At 34.8% G+C, this 15521-nt stretch overlaps 1 protein-coding gene across 6 annotated transcripts in view; it reads right to left on the bottom strand.

The window, feature by feature from the left end:
* Positions 1 to 15521, bottom strand: part of ZDHHC14 (zinc finger DHHC-type palmitoyltransferase 14) — a 322669-nt gene that overhangs the window by 89591 nt on the left and 217557 nt on the right. For all 6 annotated transcript variants that reach the window (XM_016428988.2, XM_001371088.5, XM_007484804.3 and 3 more), the window contains exon 3: positions 92 to 250. In XM_016428988.2, coding sequence (XP_016284474.1) covers positions 92 to 250 — 159 coding nt within the window. The remainder of the gene's footprint in view (positions 1 to 91; positions 251 to 15521) is intronic.

Here is a 15521-nt window from a genome sequence, read left to right as displayed (position 1 = left end):
AAAGAGTTTATCCTTTTAATAATATCTGAACATTCTACACACACACACACACACACACACACACACACACAGAGTTTCTTTTTCTACTCACCTACGCAGTTATCACAAAGGCTGCAATGAGAGGCACGAGGAGGACGAAAAATCTTGCAGGTGAAACAATATTTAAGTTTAACTGTCTGGCCATTGATGATGACTTCTCTTGTTCGGGGAGGTGGACGGTACCCCCCTGAACTGGCACCATTTGCTATATCTAGAGCAGAAAAAGGAAAAGAAATTTGTCAAAACAATAACTTTAAGAGTTCTTATTCACAGGGATATTGCTGTGTTGCCTTTTAATTGGCCACTAGAAGTTTGTGGTGAATGACACCATTTTTTTCCCCTAACACAGGAGCAGCCACACATGAACTGGAAACACTTTCACCTTGCCTTCACACAGCTATGGAAAGCACCAAGCAACAGGTATGTAGAAAATGACATGGAATATCCAACCTCAACTAGAAACACTCTGGCATAGTGGCTCTTCTTAGGAGGAATGGGTTTAGGAAGAAGAGGATTATGAATCCTTTAAACTCTAGGGTGCCTCTTGTGTCTCTTTCAAAAAAGTGTTGCACAAAAGTAACATCAGGTTTAGCTATTCCTTTCCAGTAACTTATAGTATCAATTCAGTTGCTGAGAGTAACAGCTGATGATGTTTTTGGTATAATGACATTATAAGAAACATTGGAAGAAGTGAGGACAGTAAAGGTAGAGAAGGATTTTTTGGGGGGGAAGGCGGAGATGCAGGGAGGTGGATGATAACTGTCTCTGAAAGGGTATTGTGTGGAAGATAAATTGGACTTAATCTGTGTTGCTTTAGAGGATAGAAATGGAATAAATGTACAGAAATAGCAAAGAAGCAAGTTATAATTTAAAACAAGGCAGACTTTCCTAACTATTAGAACTGTACAAAAATGGAACTGGCTGCCTCATGAAATAATGAGCTCTTCTATTTCACCGGGGAGTGAGTTGAACCAGTCATATCTGACCCAATGGATAGAATGCAGAGCCTGGATTAAGATGATCTTGTCTCTGACCCTTCCTAGCAGTGTGACTCTGGACAAGTCACTTAACCCCTTTTACCCCAATTTCCTCATTTGTAATATAATCTAGAGAAGGAAATGAGAAAACACTCTAGTATCTTTGCCAAGAAAACCACAAATGGGATTACAAAGAGTCTGACATAACTGAAAATAGCTGAACAACAGCACATCTAATGCAAAGGATCTATGGTTATTTTTAGCATAGGAGAATTCTCAGTTCCATTTATCCAAAACTCTCATTCCACTGTAGCAGATTTATGACTGCTCTACATGCATTAGGAGAGAGTTAGCTGAGTTACATAGGGGTCAAGTGCCTTGACCATGGGCACATAGCTAGTGTCAGAAATAATTCTGAATTTCTCTTGTTCTGTATACAGTGCTTAGTAAATATCTATTAAATTGACTTCAATAATCCAAAGATATATACATGAATTTATCCTGCAGCTGATAGACATTCTCCCTTAATCACATGTACATCCGTATTCTTTCCCCTAAAATATATCATTCACAGTTGTAGCCCTTCGTGGTCACTGCTTACACACAAATATGTACATGTCATTTTTAGACGCTCTGCATTGATGATGCTCAACCATAGAATTTTACAACACACAAGATTTTCACGTAGTCTACTTCAAGATTCGGGGAAGTTGGATATAATCAGAAGAGCAATTATTTCTTCATTCCTTATCAGAATGGTTTTACTGAGTAAATATTTTCTGAGCAAATATTCTTTGATGTAATATGATTTCAGGGGTGCCATGGAGGATTCTGGTGACACACCCCAAATCTGACATTCCTTGTTTGGTTCCTGAAATTCCACAAGTAGAATTTTCCACCTAGGTTTTTATAACTGTTAAAATACCCAATAGAGAGTTAAAATTTGAAGTTGGTTTGTATCCATCACCTTAGATAGAAGGAATAATATCAAAACAAGCACTGAGTATTTGAGTTTGAGTGGGGGAGTTGCGGGTGGGGAGAGAAGAGCATTAAGCAGAAGAAAGGGGACAGAAAGAGGAATTGTGGGAACCCAAAGACAAACTCCACCTTGTTAACATCTTTGCCAAGGGCTTGTCCTGTTTCTTAGAATTATTAAATAAATATTGAGCAGTTCCAAGGACTCCATATGCCTGAGCTACCAAGATATTGGTGAGTCAGCTTGGCACATGCCCTGACCATTGAGCAAACATCAGAGTTTTATTCTGTGGGTGACTGCCTCATGTGATGACTTTAAATAATATATACTTATGGCTAAAATAAAGGATAGCTGATAATCTCCAACATTTCTACTTTTGGAAATAAAGTGATACCTCATCTAATGAATATATGGAGATCTCTTTTACAAACCTTAAAGTCCTATATAAATACTGGGAGATAAATGGCTAGAATGCGGTATCTGAAATCAGGAAGACTGGAGTTGAAATTTGGCTCACGATGCTTCCTAGCTGTGTAACCCTGAGAAAAATCACTTAACTTCCATTTGAATCAGGTTCCCCATCTGTAAAATGGAGGCAAGAATAGCACCTAAATAGCACCTATACCCCAGGGTTGTTATGAAAATCAAATGACCTAATAATTGTAAAGTATGTAGGTCTTGCTACCATGAGCTTGGCACATAGTAGGCACTGATACAATAATAGATGTTTATTATTATATTACTAATAAATTTTGATCAGACTAATTATTAATATTAATAAAATTAATTATTAATAGTACTATCCTACTAAGAATTACTATAAAATAATATTTCTACAACTACTAATATAATAATATACAAGTAATAATAATAATGAGGGAGGGAGGTGAAATAGTATGCTGGATGGAATGCTGATATGGGATCAGGAAAACTTGAGGTCAAATCTAGCCTCAGATACTTACTAGTTATGTGATTTTTTGCCAAAGTCATTTAACCTCTGCTTATCTCAGTTTCATCAACTGTAAAATGGGAATAATAATTGCAGCTTCTTCCTGGGGTTATTGAGAAGATCTAATAAAATAATATTTGTAAAGCCATTAGCATAGTTCACAGGACAAAGCAGGTACCATATAAATGTAAGCTTCCAATACTATTATATCAACTTATTGTGTCTACATGGCCCAGAGAGAAGGTAAGACAGCTTGTATTCTGCAATATCTGGATTTAAGCCTCCCTTAAAAAACCTACTAGCTTATAGGACTTGTGTTGAATTACTTAAATTTTCTGGATAATGAGGAAATTGTACCAAACAATTCCGAAGCTCCTTTTGTACCCCAAAATCTTTGATACTATGATTTTTTTTCATCTTTTCTCTCCCCCATTTTCTTAAAGTGGGTGGGGGAGAAATGAATGTAGACTTGAGGTGTGATTGACTTGGGGAACTGAAGTATCACAAGTCTGTCCAGTTGTAACTTATCTGTCATTTGCAGTCTTAAAGAAGTGATGGGGAACTAAAGCATTAAGGGGCTTGCCCACTGTCTAACAGGCAGTGAGTCAGAGTTAGTATAGACATGAATTAAGGTTACTCTAACTCCAAGGCCAGTGCTCTATCTACAACATCAGCAACCTCAATTCTGCACATTTTGTTGTTCAGTTGTGACTGATTCTTCATGACTCTGTATGGGGTTTTCATGGCAGAGATATTGAAGTGGTTTGCCATTTTCTTCTCCAGCTCATTTTATCGATGAGGAAACTGAGGCAGACAGAATTAAGTGACTAGTTCAGGGTCACACTCCTAATAAATGTCTGTGCACAGATTTCAATTCAGGAAGATGAGTGTTCCTGACTCCAGACGTGGCACTCTATCTGCTGTAACATGAAGCTGCCCTAACACTGCAGAGTGAAAGTCCCTAAATAAATGTTTGTTGAAGATTGAACAGATGGCAGAATGTTGCAAACTTTGAAATGCTAGGTGAATTGGAGTTATTAGTGTTTTTATGAACCATAATCATTTGAAAGGTAAGCAAACATAAATTACTTTGAATTATACATGGATCAAGGAAAACTATTTGTGCACCCCAACCAATCATATGACAGCCGAACTTAAATTCAAAGTAAATGGTCATTCATGTTGTTTGTTGACATGATGTTTCCCAGTATAGTTCCTCCAATTTTCCTAAAAACAGACACCAAGTAAAGTTAGAAGAGAGTATAGACACAGATCAGATGTAGGATTTTTTCAAAAGTCAGGATAGCAAATTGTTTTTAATCAAAAGTCCCCTGACACTTTAATTAACTTTATAGCACAAAAATAAATACCAAGAAAGATTTATTTACTAAATTTCAGATTGACCACTGATAAAATCTGTTGGTGAAAAATCCTAATTTCAGGTTCTCTTGATCTTTCAATTCTAAAACTCATCAAAGTTTAGCTGGAAGGCAAATTTGAATACACATGTTAAAACTAGGACTCAGGAGGGAGAAGCAAAAGAGAAACACAAATAAACTCATATGTATATTTGTAATATAGCTATGAAACTTAGAGGTGTGGACCAGTAGAATGGGGATAGGGAGTCAGGAGATGTGGGTTCTAGATTCAGGTCTCTATTAACTTAAGGGGAATAAATTGCTTTTTCTACTTGCAGTATTATTTTGAATATAAAATTGGTAACATATGACAATATCTTTTGTCTCTGGGATTTTAAGACTGAAAAGATAAAGTCACTTTGTAAATACCTATTATCTATACTAGTTATAATGATGTACATACAATAGGGGTGACTCAGTTCATCAGAAAATAAGCATTTATTAAGCAATACTGTTTTCTGGCGCTATCATGCTAAATGCTGTACTGAGATCTCAACAAATTCTTACTGAACACCTACTCTGAGTATCCAGAGACACCCATAATTCCATTCTCCATCTTCATTTTATGTTGTCAAAATGTTCTGCTACTTTTCATTGTCTAGCTACCCTCTACCACAAATGTCTCCCTACTACGTGATTATGCCTTGCTATGGGAAATCCTTCCCTCAAAGGACAAAGTGGCTGCTACTTCTGCAGTAATGTAATACTCCTTTTGAGACTGCTAGCATAAAAATCACTGGGAGTGGGGTTGATTGTTAATCATCATTTATTAATAGTTTGAGCCTAGCTTTATATGGATTAAATTTGTCCACGTTTGCTATACAGGTCAGGCTTACCTGAGAGATGCTCCAGGGAAACTAGAAAGTTATAAAGAATGCAAAGATCATAATCTGTGCTTGTTTGGGTCCCCTCAGGTCTTGTTTTTGGTTTTCCAAAATAGACTGACTCAACTGCTAATATATAGCTCTAAGAGGTCCTTCTTTTGGAGACTACTTACTGCCTAGAGGCAAATGCCCTTATTCCCTATGCTGACATAATGTAACCTCAAAAAGACTTGGAAGGGGAGCCACTCCTTCTTTCTATCAAACAACCTATAAATTTCCTTCTAAGACTTTCAGATATGGGGATTTGTTCTCATGAACAATGGCTGTTTACCCCAACATTTCCTGAATATGTGCTTTTGTACCATAAATGGAAACAAATGGCTATCATTTGGTAGTAGGGTTTAGACTAACTAATGCTGATGGGTAGAAATGAATTGAACTAGAAACCAGTGGCAACAAATCCCTTTCTTAAAAAAAAGTCTTTATTCCAATCACAACTTTAGTGAATGACAGGTGATTAAACCTCTCTCAATCAAGGGCACAAAGATGACCGGTGTCTGTGAAGCTCCTACTCTTTTGACGTATACTGGGGGGTCTCAAAGGTTGGTATTCTGGTCTAATCCTCAATAATTTTGCTTTTTGTTGCCACTTTTGGTTTCAAAAGAGCTTCTGAAAAAAGAACGCAGTAATACAAATGAAAATGGGAAATTCTGGAGTAAAAAAACAATAGTTCTTTTCCTTTAAGTGAATTCATTCCCTTAAATGACATATCTATACATAATTGATCTCAAACAATCTTGAAAGCTTGAAGAGGATTTTTCCTTCTCAGAGAATTGTTTCATTCCTGATACAGACACACAGATTAAAGAATATAAAAACTGAGGTGAACAATAGAAAAGAAAAAACATGCATGTTTCCAAGTTGTTAAATTTAGGAATACTTAGTTATCTACATAGCAGTGCTTCTATACGGGAAGAAGAAATAGTCTTGTTCAAGTCAAAAGATCCGAGGTTAAGGCTGAGCTTTGCTACTTACTAGCTATGTAGCAATAAGAAGATCACATAATCTCTTTCAGCCTCAACTACCTTACCTGTAAAATGTGAAAGGTAAAAGGAGAAAGTGAGACCATGGTGGTCCCTATGCTCTCCCAAGTTCACCTCCAAACAACAATTTTTAAAAATCCTCAAGATGAATTTTGAAATAGCAGAATAAACAAAAAGATAGGGTGAAACAATTTTTTAGACAAAGACAAATTTGAGGATTAGAAGGAAAGTTCCACATGAGTAAAGTTTATCACAAGTAGTGTCTGATTAAGGTTCCAATGTCCCTAACACAAAAGCTCAGGACACTACCCAATACACCTCAGGAATAAATCCAAATGTTAAAATAAAGATAAAAGTCATGAAACAAGCTGGAAAAACGGAACAATCCCTGATCCAAATAACCTAGCCATAGAAAGTAAATATAGTGATAGGGAAGATGGAAAAAAAAAACACAGAACAGGAGAGCAATGCCAAAATGGCTACATGAAAATCCTCAAAGAAAAATGTGCTATGTCAGGCCACAAAAGAACTCCTGGAGGAGCTAAAAAAAGATTTTAAAGATCAAAGAGAGGTAGAAGAAAAATTGGTAAAAGAAATCAGAGTGATGCAAGATAATTACTGTTTTAAAAAGAGTCAATAGCTTGGTAAAATAAACACAAAATATGAGAAAAGTCATATAAAAATCCATTGAAGAAAATAAATTCATAAAAATAGAATTGCCAAAATGGAAACATAAGTAAAAAAAAATCAATAAATAAAATAATTTCTTAAAAAGTATACAATTGCACAGGGGAAGTTGGTTAATACCTACATGAGACAACAACAAAAAAGCCCAATGAAACAAAATTGAAAAAAATGAAGAAAATATGAAAAATCTCATTGGTAAAACAACAAATCAGAAAGACACAATTTAAAAAAAGAAACTGAACATCATGTTACAAGAAATTATTGAGAGAAACTGTCATGATATTCTTGAATAAGAGGGTAAAATGTGAATAAAAAGAATCTAATGATCACCTCCTGAAAGATAACGTAAAATGAGGAATCCCCAGGATTATAGGCAAATTCCAGAGCTCCCAGGCCAAGGAGAAAATGCAGCAAGCAATCAGACAGATATGTAAAGCACTATACAAAACTTAAAGGTTTCTTATTATACAATGACAGCCGGAAATTATGTGATATCTTTTATAGGCTGCATATTTAAAAGGTGATTTTCTTATCACATCTAATTTAGAAATAGCTAGTTTTAATCTCTCCTGATCAGAATGCTAGCACATCACAAATCCAGTTGCACCTAGAATTGCCTATCTGCATTCACTACTCAAGAATAACTGAACTAGGTTATTGTTTGTTTTTATTCATTGAGATCTTTGATCTCTATCCCTTGGAGAACTCTTATTGGGGAAACTACCTCCACCAAGAAGAGACAACACATTTGTGAATTACAATCTTAAGAGACCAAACCTGGGCATTGGAGGCTTGAAAAACTTGCCCAACATCTCACAGTCAATATGTATCAAAGGCAGGACTTAATCTAGATCCTCTTGGTTCCCCAGTCAGCTCTCTGACCACTTAGGCACATATTATTTACTAAACGTATATATTTACAAAACACAATGGAATTATAGTAAAAAAAGAAAACACAATGCCTTCAAATTCAACTTACAAAATTGATAGACTAAGAGGTATTAGAAGGGGATTCTTTTTTTTTTTTCTATCAAAAGATTCAATAGTGGATTCCTTTAAATTGAAGAATACCTCTGCGTACTTATGTTTTACAGTTCATTAACTGAGAGAGCCTATCAAAGTGGCATGTCAGAAAATGATAAGTGAATTGGAAAATATGTTTGAGCTCCATTATGTTTTTCCAAACACATCTATTGCCTAGAGTGAAGTATACTTGTATAAAATATCATACAAATAGTTGGATTTCACAGCTACTGAATCTTCCTAAGCATCTTTTCATCAGGCTTCCATAGAGCTTAAGACTCATAAGCTCTGTTGTATAATGGTCTCATCTATCTCAAAGAAAGATGAGTTATTTTAAAAGCATTTTAACAAGAACAGTTTGATGACTGTCTCTGGGTATGTCAAAACTCTCAGGAAAACGGAAAAACTTTTAGGTGAAATAATATACATCTATTTGAACACTTTTAATAATGAGTTAATTAGAGCCAAATGGTCTGACTACAAATGTCCATATTCCTCCTTCAAATTGATACAGAATGTGTATGTCTTGATACATTTCCCTTCAGAGGAGAGAACTGTGATCATTTTCTCTCTAATAATAAATCTTCTGGAAGAAAAGTTCAGAATGAGACAGAAACACCGATTTTATGACAAAAATGTTAAATTTAACATAGTCATTTAAAAATTATATTACCAACATGCTCACGATCCCCTACAACTCCATTTCTTTTCCATGAGTGTTTCAAGTTGTAAAGACTATGCAGTTTGTGATTAAAAAAGAAAAGGATAAAAATGCATTTGAGGACTTGCGTGAAATGTTTTTCTCGATCAATTAGTTATTGCAATTTTAATGTAAATATGCTTTAAAATGAATATAAAAATATATGATACCTGTACGATGGTCTCTTATAGATGAATCTATAAACCCAGGCAATGGTATATAGAAAGGGTGAGAAATGACTGTCTGCCCTTTGATCCAGCCATAGGTTGGTACCCCAAAAAGATGAGGAAAAAGACATGTACAAAAATATTTATAACTGCACTCTTTGTGGTGGCAAAAAATTGGAAAATGACGGGATGCAATTCATTTGGGGAATGGCTGAACAAAATGTGGTATATGTAGGTGATGGAATACTATTGTGCTCAAAGGAATAATAAAGTGGAAGAATTCCATGATGCAGAGTGAAAGGAGCAGAACCAGGAGAACATTGTACACAGAGACTGATACACTCTGGTACAATTAAATGTAATGTACTACTCCATTAGTGGCAATGCAGTGATCCTGAGCAACCTGGAGGAATCTATGAAAAAAACCATTATAAACATGCAGAGGAAAAATTTTGGGAGTGAAAACCACAAAGAAAAACAACTGCTTGAATACAAATATCGAAGGTTGGGGATGTAGACTCTAAATGAACATCCTAGTGCAAACAACAACATGGAAATAGGTTCTGATCAAGGACACAAGTAATACCCAATGAAATTACCCATTGGCTGTGGAGTGGAGGGAGGGAAATAATGTGCTCATTTGTAACCAAGGAATAATTTTCTAAATTGACTAAATAAACTAATTCAAATGGGGGGGAAAAAAGAGATGGAGAACATTGTGAAATGTGAAATGGATGATTTTGAATACATTACATTGAAGAAAAAAAAAGAAAGGAAAAGACTAGGAAATGCTTCAAGTAACATGGAAGATGGTAGAAAAGAAAAAATTTCCTGAAGTTAAGACAAAGAACTTCAAATTCTTGTCCTTAAATATATTATAGGGGAACACAAATAGAACATGATGGAATTTGGGCCAAGCAGAATGACTCTAAAACAGTTACAGTCCATTGATTATGCAGATGGCACAGAAAAACTATAATAGAGCCAGAACTGTCAATCAATCAATAAACATTTACTAAGCACCTATGACTTGCCCTAAGTACTAAAGAAATAAAAAGAGGTAAAAGATAGTCCCGGCCCTCAAATATTTCATAATTAAATGGAGATGACAATCCGATGAACTGCAAGCTCTGTCTAGAGATGAATACTTGCAAAATCAAACAAGGAAACTCAGGTGAAGTGAGAAAATTGTTAGAACTTTGAGGATTTCCCAAAGGGAGATCGTCCCTGCAATCATCATTTAGAATCTACCACATAACAAAAGAAAACAAACAAAAAAATTCTTCATGCTCTAAAGGACATCATCCAGCCTATGACACCAGGAAGAATACTCTTGATTAAGGAAGATGGAATGCAGCCTCACTTCTGGAATCAATGATCATAACCTAATTCTGTGTAGCTTGTTGCCTGTGGCAAATGTGAAATGCCATTTCTAATTTCTGACAAGGATGCCATTGTCCCTCTGTTTTGTAGTATCTAAATTAAATCTCGAATCCTTTATCCATGCCTATAAACTCAGGTTACATCTTTACTCATTTATTCTTGTCCAGCTTAGACACCTGGAAGCTGATTTCATTCTGTCTACTTTGGAATTTTTAACTACCAGATTCTGATCTTGGTTTCACTCTCAGAACTCATCATAACCATCTCCTAAACTGCCAACTAAACTGGACCTTTTGTCCGGATGACTCAGCTCATTTCACTCAGTGCAGTCTCTCATGACCTCTCGTTGTCTGTGACTGTCCGTGATCTGGCACCGATAAAAAATGAGCTCTGTAGACTGCAAGTTCTATTCAGATAATGGTGAGATTATTTTGTTTATGGTGGTTAAAGAAGGCGTCCAGGAATAGATGAGATTTGAGCTGATTGGTAGAATATTTTAGAGAAGAACGTTGTCAAGTAGGTGGAGGGAGAGAGTAGGGAGATAGGTAAGAGATTTTGAAGCAAAGACATAGAGGGGAGAAATATGTACATACAATGAATATATGAAAATAGTGACATGAGCTTATAAAATAGGATTGTTCAGCAAGAGAAGAGAATTATAGAAACTTAGACCGGACTGAGTGCCTGCCATATACATCTCTTTACTGGAATTCCCTTAAATTCTCCCAAATTGCCCATCCAGCCTCTGCTTAAATACTTCCACTTAAACTACATCCTGAAAGAGCCTATTCCATGTTTTTTTGAGAGTTCTAATTGACATTCAGCCTCCATATTTTTTTAATCCACTGGCTGTAGATATAAAGAACAATCTGAATGTATAGAAATCAGATATCCCTCTAAATCTTCTCTTCTCTAAGCTAACAAACTCAAACTGCAATAAAAGATCCCTGTATTACATGACTTAAAATCTGATTTCTGGTTTAATAACCCTCAGCTGAACATGGCACCAGCTTGGCAGTGTTTTTCCTAAAATGTATTGTCAAGAATTTGGCAGAATAGTTCAATGGATATGGCACTAAATAAGTAAATTAATTTGGGTACGATTCTCATGTTTATAATGTTAGCTCATCCTACCCATGAGCAATTGATGTTTTTCCAATTGTTTAGATCTAGTTTTAGTTGTGTGGGGAGTGTTTTGTTGTTGTGTTCATATACTTCCTATGTTTGTCTCGGGAGATAGATTCTCAAGTATTTTATATTGTCTAGGGTGATTTTAAATGGAATTTCTCTTTCTAATTCTTGCTGCTGAGATGTGTTGGAGATATATATAGGAATGCTGATGACTTATGTGGGTTTATTTTGTATCCTGCAACTTTGCTAAAGTTGTTGATTATTTCCACTAGCTTTTTAGGTGATTCTCTAGGATTTAAATAGACCATCAGATCATCTGCAAAGAGTGATAGCTTGGTCTCCTCATTGCCAATTTTAATACTTTCAATTTCTTTTTCTTCTCTAATCGCTACTGCTAGTGTTTCTAGTACAATGTTAAATAATAGAGGAGATAATGGGTATCCTTGTTTCACTCCTGATCTTATTGGGAAGGCTTCTAGTTTGTCCCCATTACAGATGATGTTTGCTGATGGTTTTAGACACTTACTAACTCTGTGACCATTAGTAAACCACGTTTCCTTCCCCTGCCTCAGTATCCTCAACTGACCAAATAGGAAATGGTTACCTTCTGATATATATCACAGGCTACTAGCTAATCACTGTAGTTGATGCTGACATTAGTAAAAGTTTGAATATTAGCAATAATATATACAGAGGGTGATTTTATTTTATTTTTAATTTTATTTTAAATTATTTTATTTTATCATATTTATTTATATTTATTATGCTATGTTATTTTAAATTTATATTTATTATATAATATATAATATATTGTTTATTATATAAATATTATTTATTATAATATTAATATTAATATAATTTATTATTTTATTTTATTTTAAATTAATTTAATTTGTAATTAAATTAATTTAAACTCAGTTAAAGTTGAGTTAGTGGCAAAGGTTAATGGCAAAAATAAGTAGCCATTACTAGGTGGGAGGATCTGAGTTAGCAAATTGTAACTGTGGCTTAAGAGTAAACACCAATTTTCTTTCTAAATTAGGAAACTTGAATATCCAAACCTTAATAAAGAAGGAAAGTCATTTAGAGGCAGTATAAACTCAAGGGAAAGAATGTTGCTTTGGAATTCTAGCACCGAGGTTTGAGTCTAGAGCAGTGGTTCTCAACCTCTCAATTTGTAGCAATGAGAATGCATAATGTTTATCAGGTATTTACATTCCGAATCATAACTGTAGCAAAATTACAATTTTGAAGTAGTCACCAAGATAATTTTTTGGTTTGGGGTCACCGCAACATGAGGAACTGTATTGTGGGGTCACAGCATTAGAAAGGTTGAGAACCACTGGTGTAGAGTAACTTACTACCTGATACAAGGAAGCCAACTGGATCTCAATTATTAGGCCCATGTAGAGAAGAGGATGACTAAATGACCCCGAGACCCCTCATAGCTATAAATCTTTGATTATTTTCTATTAACAGATATTTAATTTTAACAATATTTATATATGCTCAAATATTTAAAGTAAAGGTCACAAAAGACAGGACATTATAGTTCAAAATAACAGGCCCTGGGCTTTAATTTTGTACCAATTACTTGTTACCTATAGAACACTTATCTGCTTTGTGTTTCAGTTTCCTCATTTAAAACAATGAAGGGGTTGGAGAGGATGTAAACTGCTCCATAGTTTAGTTATTACTTTAACTTAAACAATTTTTTAAAAGTAGATAAAGGAATTGAAGCAGAAAAATGCACACAAAATTAAAAGAAGAGACTGGAGCACAATCTATAATACTTTAGCTGAACTCAAGAAAACAGGGGTAGCAATATTTTCGGAAAAGACAATGGCAAAAATGGGCTTGCTTAAAAAGGGACAATCAGTGAAACTATTATGCTGACAAGTATCTTGGATAATCAATGAATATCAATAATTAATATATATGTACCAAATTGCAAAGCATATAAACACTAAAAAAAAGATAAGTTACACGGATGAATAGACAATAAAATGGGAATAGAGACATCAAAGTATTCCTTTGAGAATTAGATAAATCTAATAAAATAAATGAGAAATAAAGAATTTTAGGAAACTTAGTTATGATAGATCTCTGGCAATTACAGAATAGAAACTGATTAACTCTACAAAAAAAAACAAAAACATAACACATGAATTAAAGCACAGAACTCTCATGAGCAAATACAAAATACCCAAGAAATATTAAATAATCCTAATTGATTGTGATGAAATAAAAACTATATTTAATAAAGGACTGATGAAGAAACAATTAAAAATTAATTGGAGACTTACTCCTAAGGAACCAGTGAATCAAAGAATGAATCACAGAAACAAATGATAATTTCAAAGAAAATCACAACAATGAGAAGATAAAACAAAATTTTGGGATGTAGCTAGGAAAGACCTTAAGGAAATGTTATGTCTCTAAACACTTATGAAGAAAAGAGAGAAAAAAACTAATCAAAAAAATGGACATAGATTTGGGAGGAAAAATGAAAATACTGTGGATAAAGAATAGACTAGGTAATCAGAAAGAGCTGCATTCAAACTCTGCCACTGACCCATTGGTCATGTGATTCTGAGGAAGGTACTTTTATTTCTTAGCATCCCAAGTAATATGCTAAAATAATAAGATACACAGCAGGTACCATTTATACACTAATATAGGTACACAATAAGGACCAATGCTATTGATGAACCGAAGACAAGATCATCACCTGGTGACATATTCAATCATGTCAATCACCTTCTGCCGAAACCTCTGCAGCATTGGTACCCCAAGATAAAAGGGGAGGAGGAGGATGAGTGATAACAAAGGTTGGAGGTTTCATCCCAGATCGAGAAAGACTCTCTATAGAGTCTCTGGAAGGGGGTGAAGATTGGTGTATGTCTGTTCTCTGATCCTATCAGATAGAACATGAGGATGACTTCCCCTGGTATCCTGTCACTCACATTATACATGACTGCATAGATTCTCCAAGATTAATTTTTATTTATTACAACCTGGAGTGCGGGTAATGACAATGGTACAGATGGGCAGTGGCAGCTAGCCATGTTTTTGGCTTAGAAACACAGAATTTTGAGTCCACCCAATATATCCCATTTTCTCTCCATGATGCCTTCTAGAAAAAAAAAAGCCTTAAGTGAGGCAATGGCTTTTTGGGGAAGGGGTATAGTGAATGGGGAAGCCACTTGTCTGTGATAATTCCTGTTCTCATTATTGCTTATTGTTTTGTGGCAATAAAGGGATTTTCCATCCTTTTTCTGACTCAGCATGACTTTGGCCTCACCCATCTCTCTGTTGTATTCTCCTTTCCATTCTATTAAATGATCACAGATTATTCACAAAAATTTTTTTTCTTATTGACAATTCCTAATAGCAATGAAATCAAAGGTCCACTTTTAACCAACAAAAATAGTCTAAGACTACTGATGATCACAGAAAGCTCTCAAAAATGTTTCTTTTGATCTGTCAAGGAATGGAAAGACTTACAAAGAGAACTGATGAATACAGAAGAAAACAGGAAAAATAAAGCCTTTGTTGGGTATGACCCAAGCATAGGAGAAATGAGCTCTTGGTTCAAAGTCAAAGGACCCTAGTTTAATTACCTTAGGCCAGTTCAATTCAAAATATATCACTGGTAGAATAGTAGTATATGTATGTAACTTATAAATATTATTACTAACTGGAAGTGCATATCCAAAGAATGTTTTACTAATAGGGTACATGATGTAAAAGGTTGAAGACTCTTGCAAGTCAATGAAGTCTGCTTGTCTCAGGATCCTCATTTATAAAATGAAGGAATTCGATTAGATGAAATCTGAAGTCCTTTGGAGGAACAAAATCTATGAGAATAAGTCCATGAGTTTAACCAATTGAAATAACCTAATAAATACTTGGAATAAAATAAAAATAGATTCAGACAGCTCTATTTGCTATTATGATTTCCACCCAAGGGCCAAAGCATTGGCCTTAAAAGGCATTTTTGTCCTCATGAAATTCCAAAAGTCTTCAATTGTTTAAATGCTCTAGAGTACTAGGAATATCTCTGTGCTCCATTAGAGAAGGCCAATTTTTCTGGAGAAGACAAAAGCAATTCTCTTTTCCACAGGGCATACTCTGTGCACTTTCGGGAGTAGCTAAAAATTGTATTATGCTAGAGATTAACAGAGCCAATTTTGATTTGTTT

Source organism: Monodelphis domestica, chromosome 2, assembly GCF_027887165.1.
Source record: "Monodelphis domestica isolate mMonDom1 chromosome 2, mMonDom1.pri, whole genome shotgun sequence".
NCBI classification, from domain to species: Eukaryota; Metazoa; Chordata; class Mammalia; order Didelphimorphia; family Didelphidae; genus Monodelphis; species Monodelphis domestica.
Note: the sequence above shows the minus strand (reverse complement) of the source record. Positions and strands in the feature narration are given on the sequence as shown.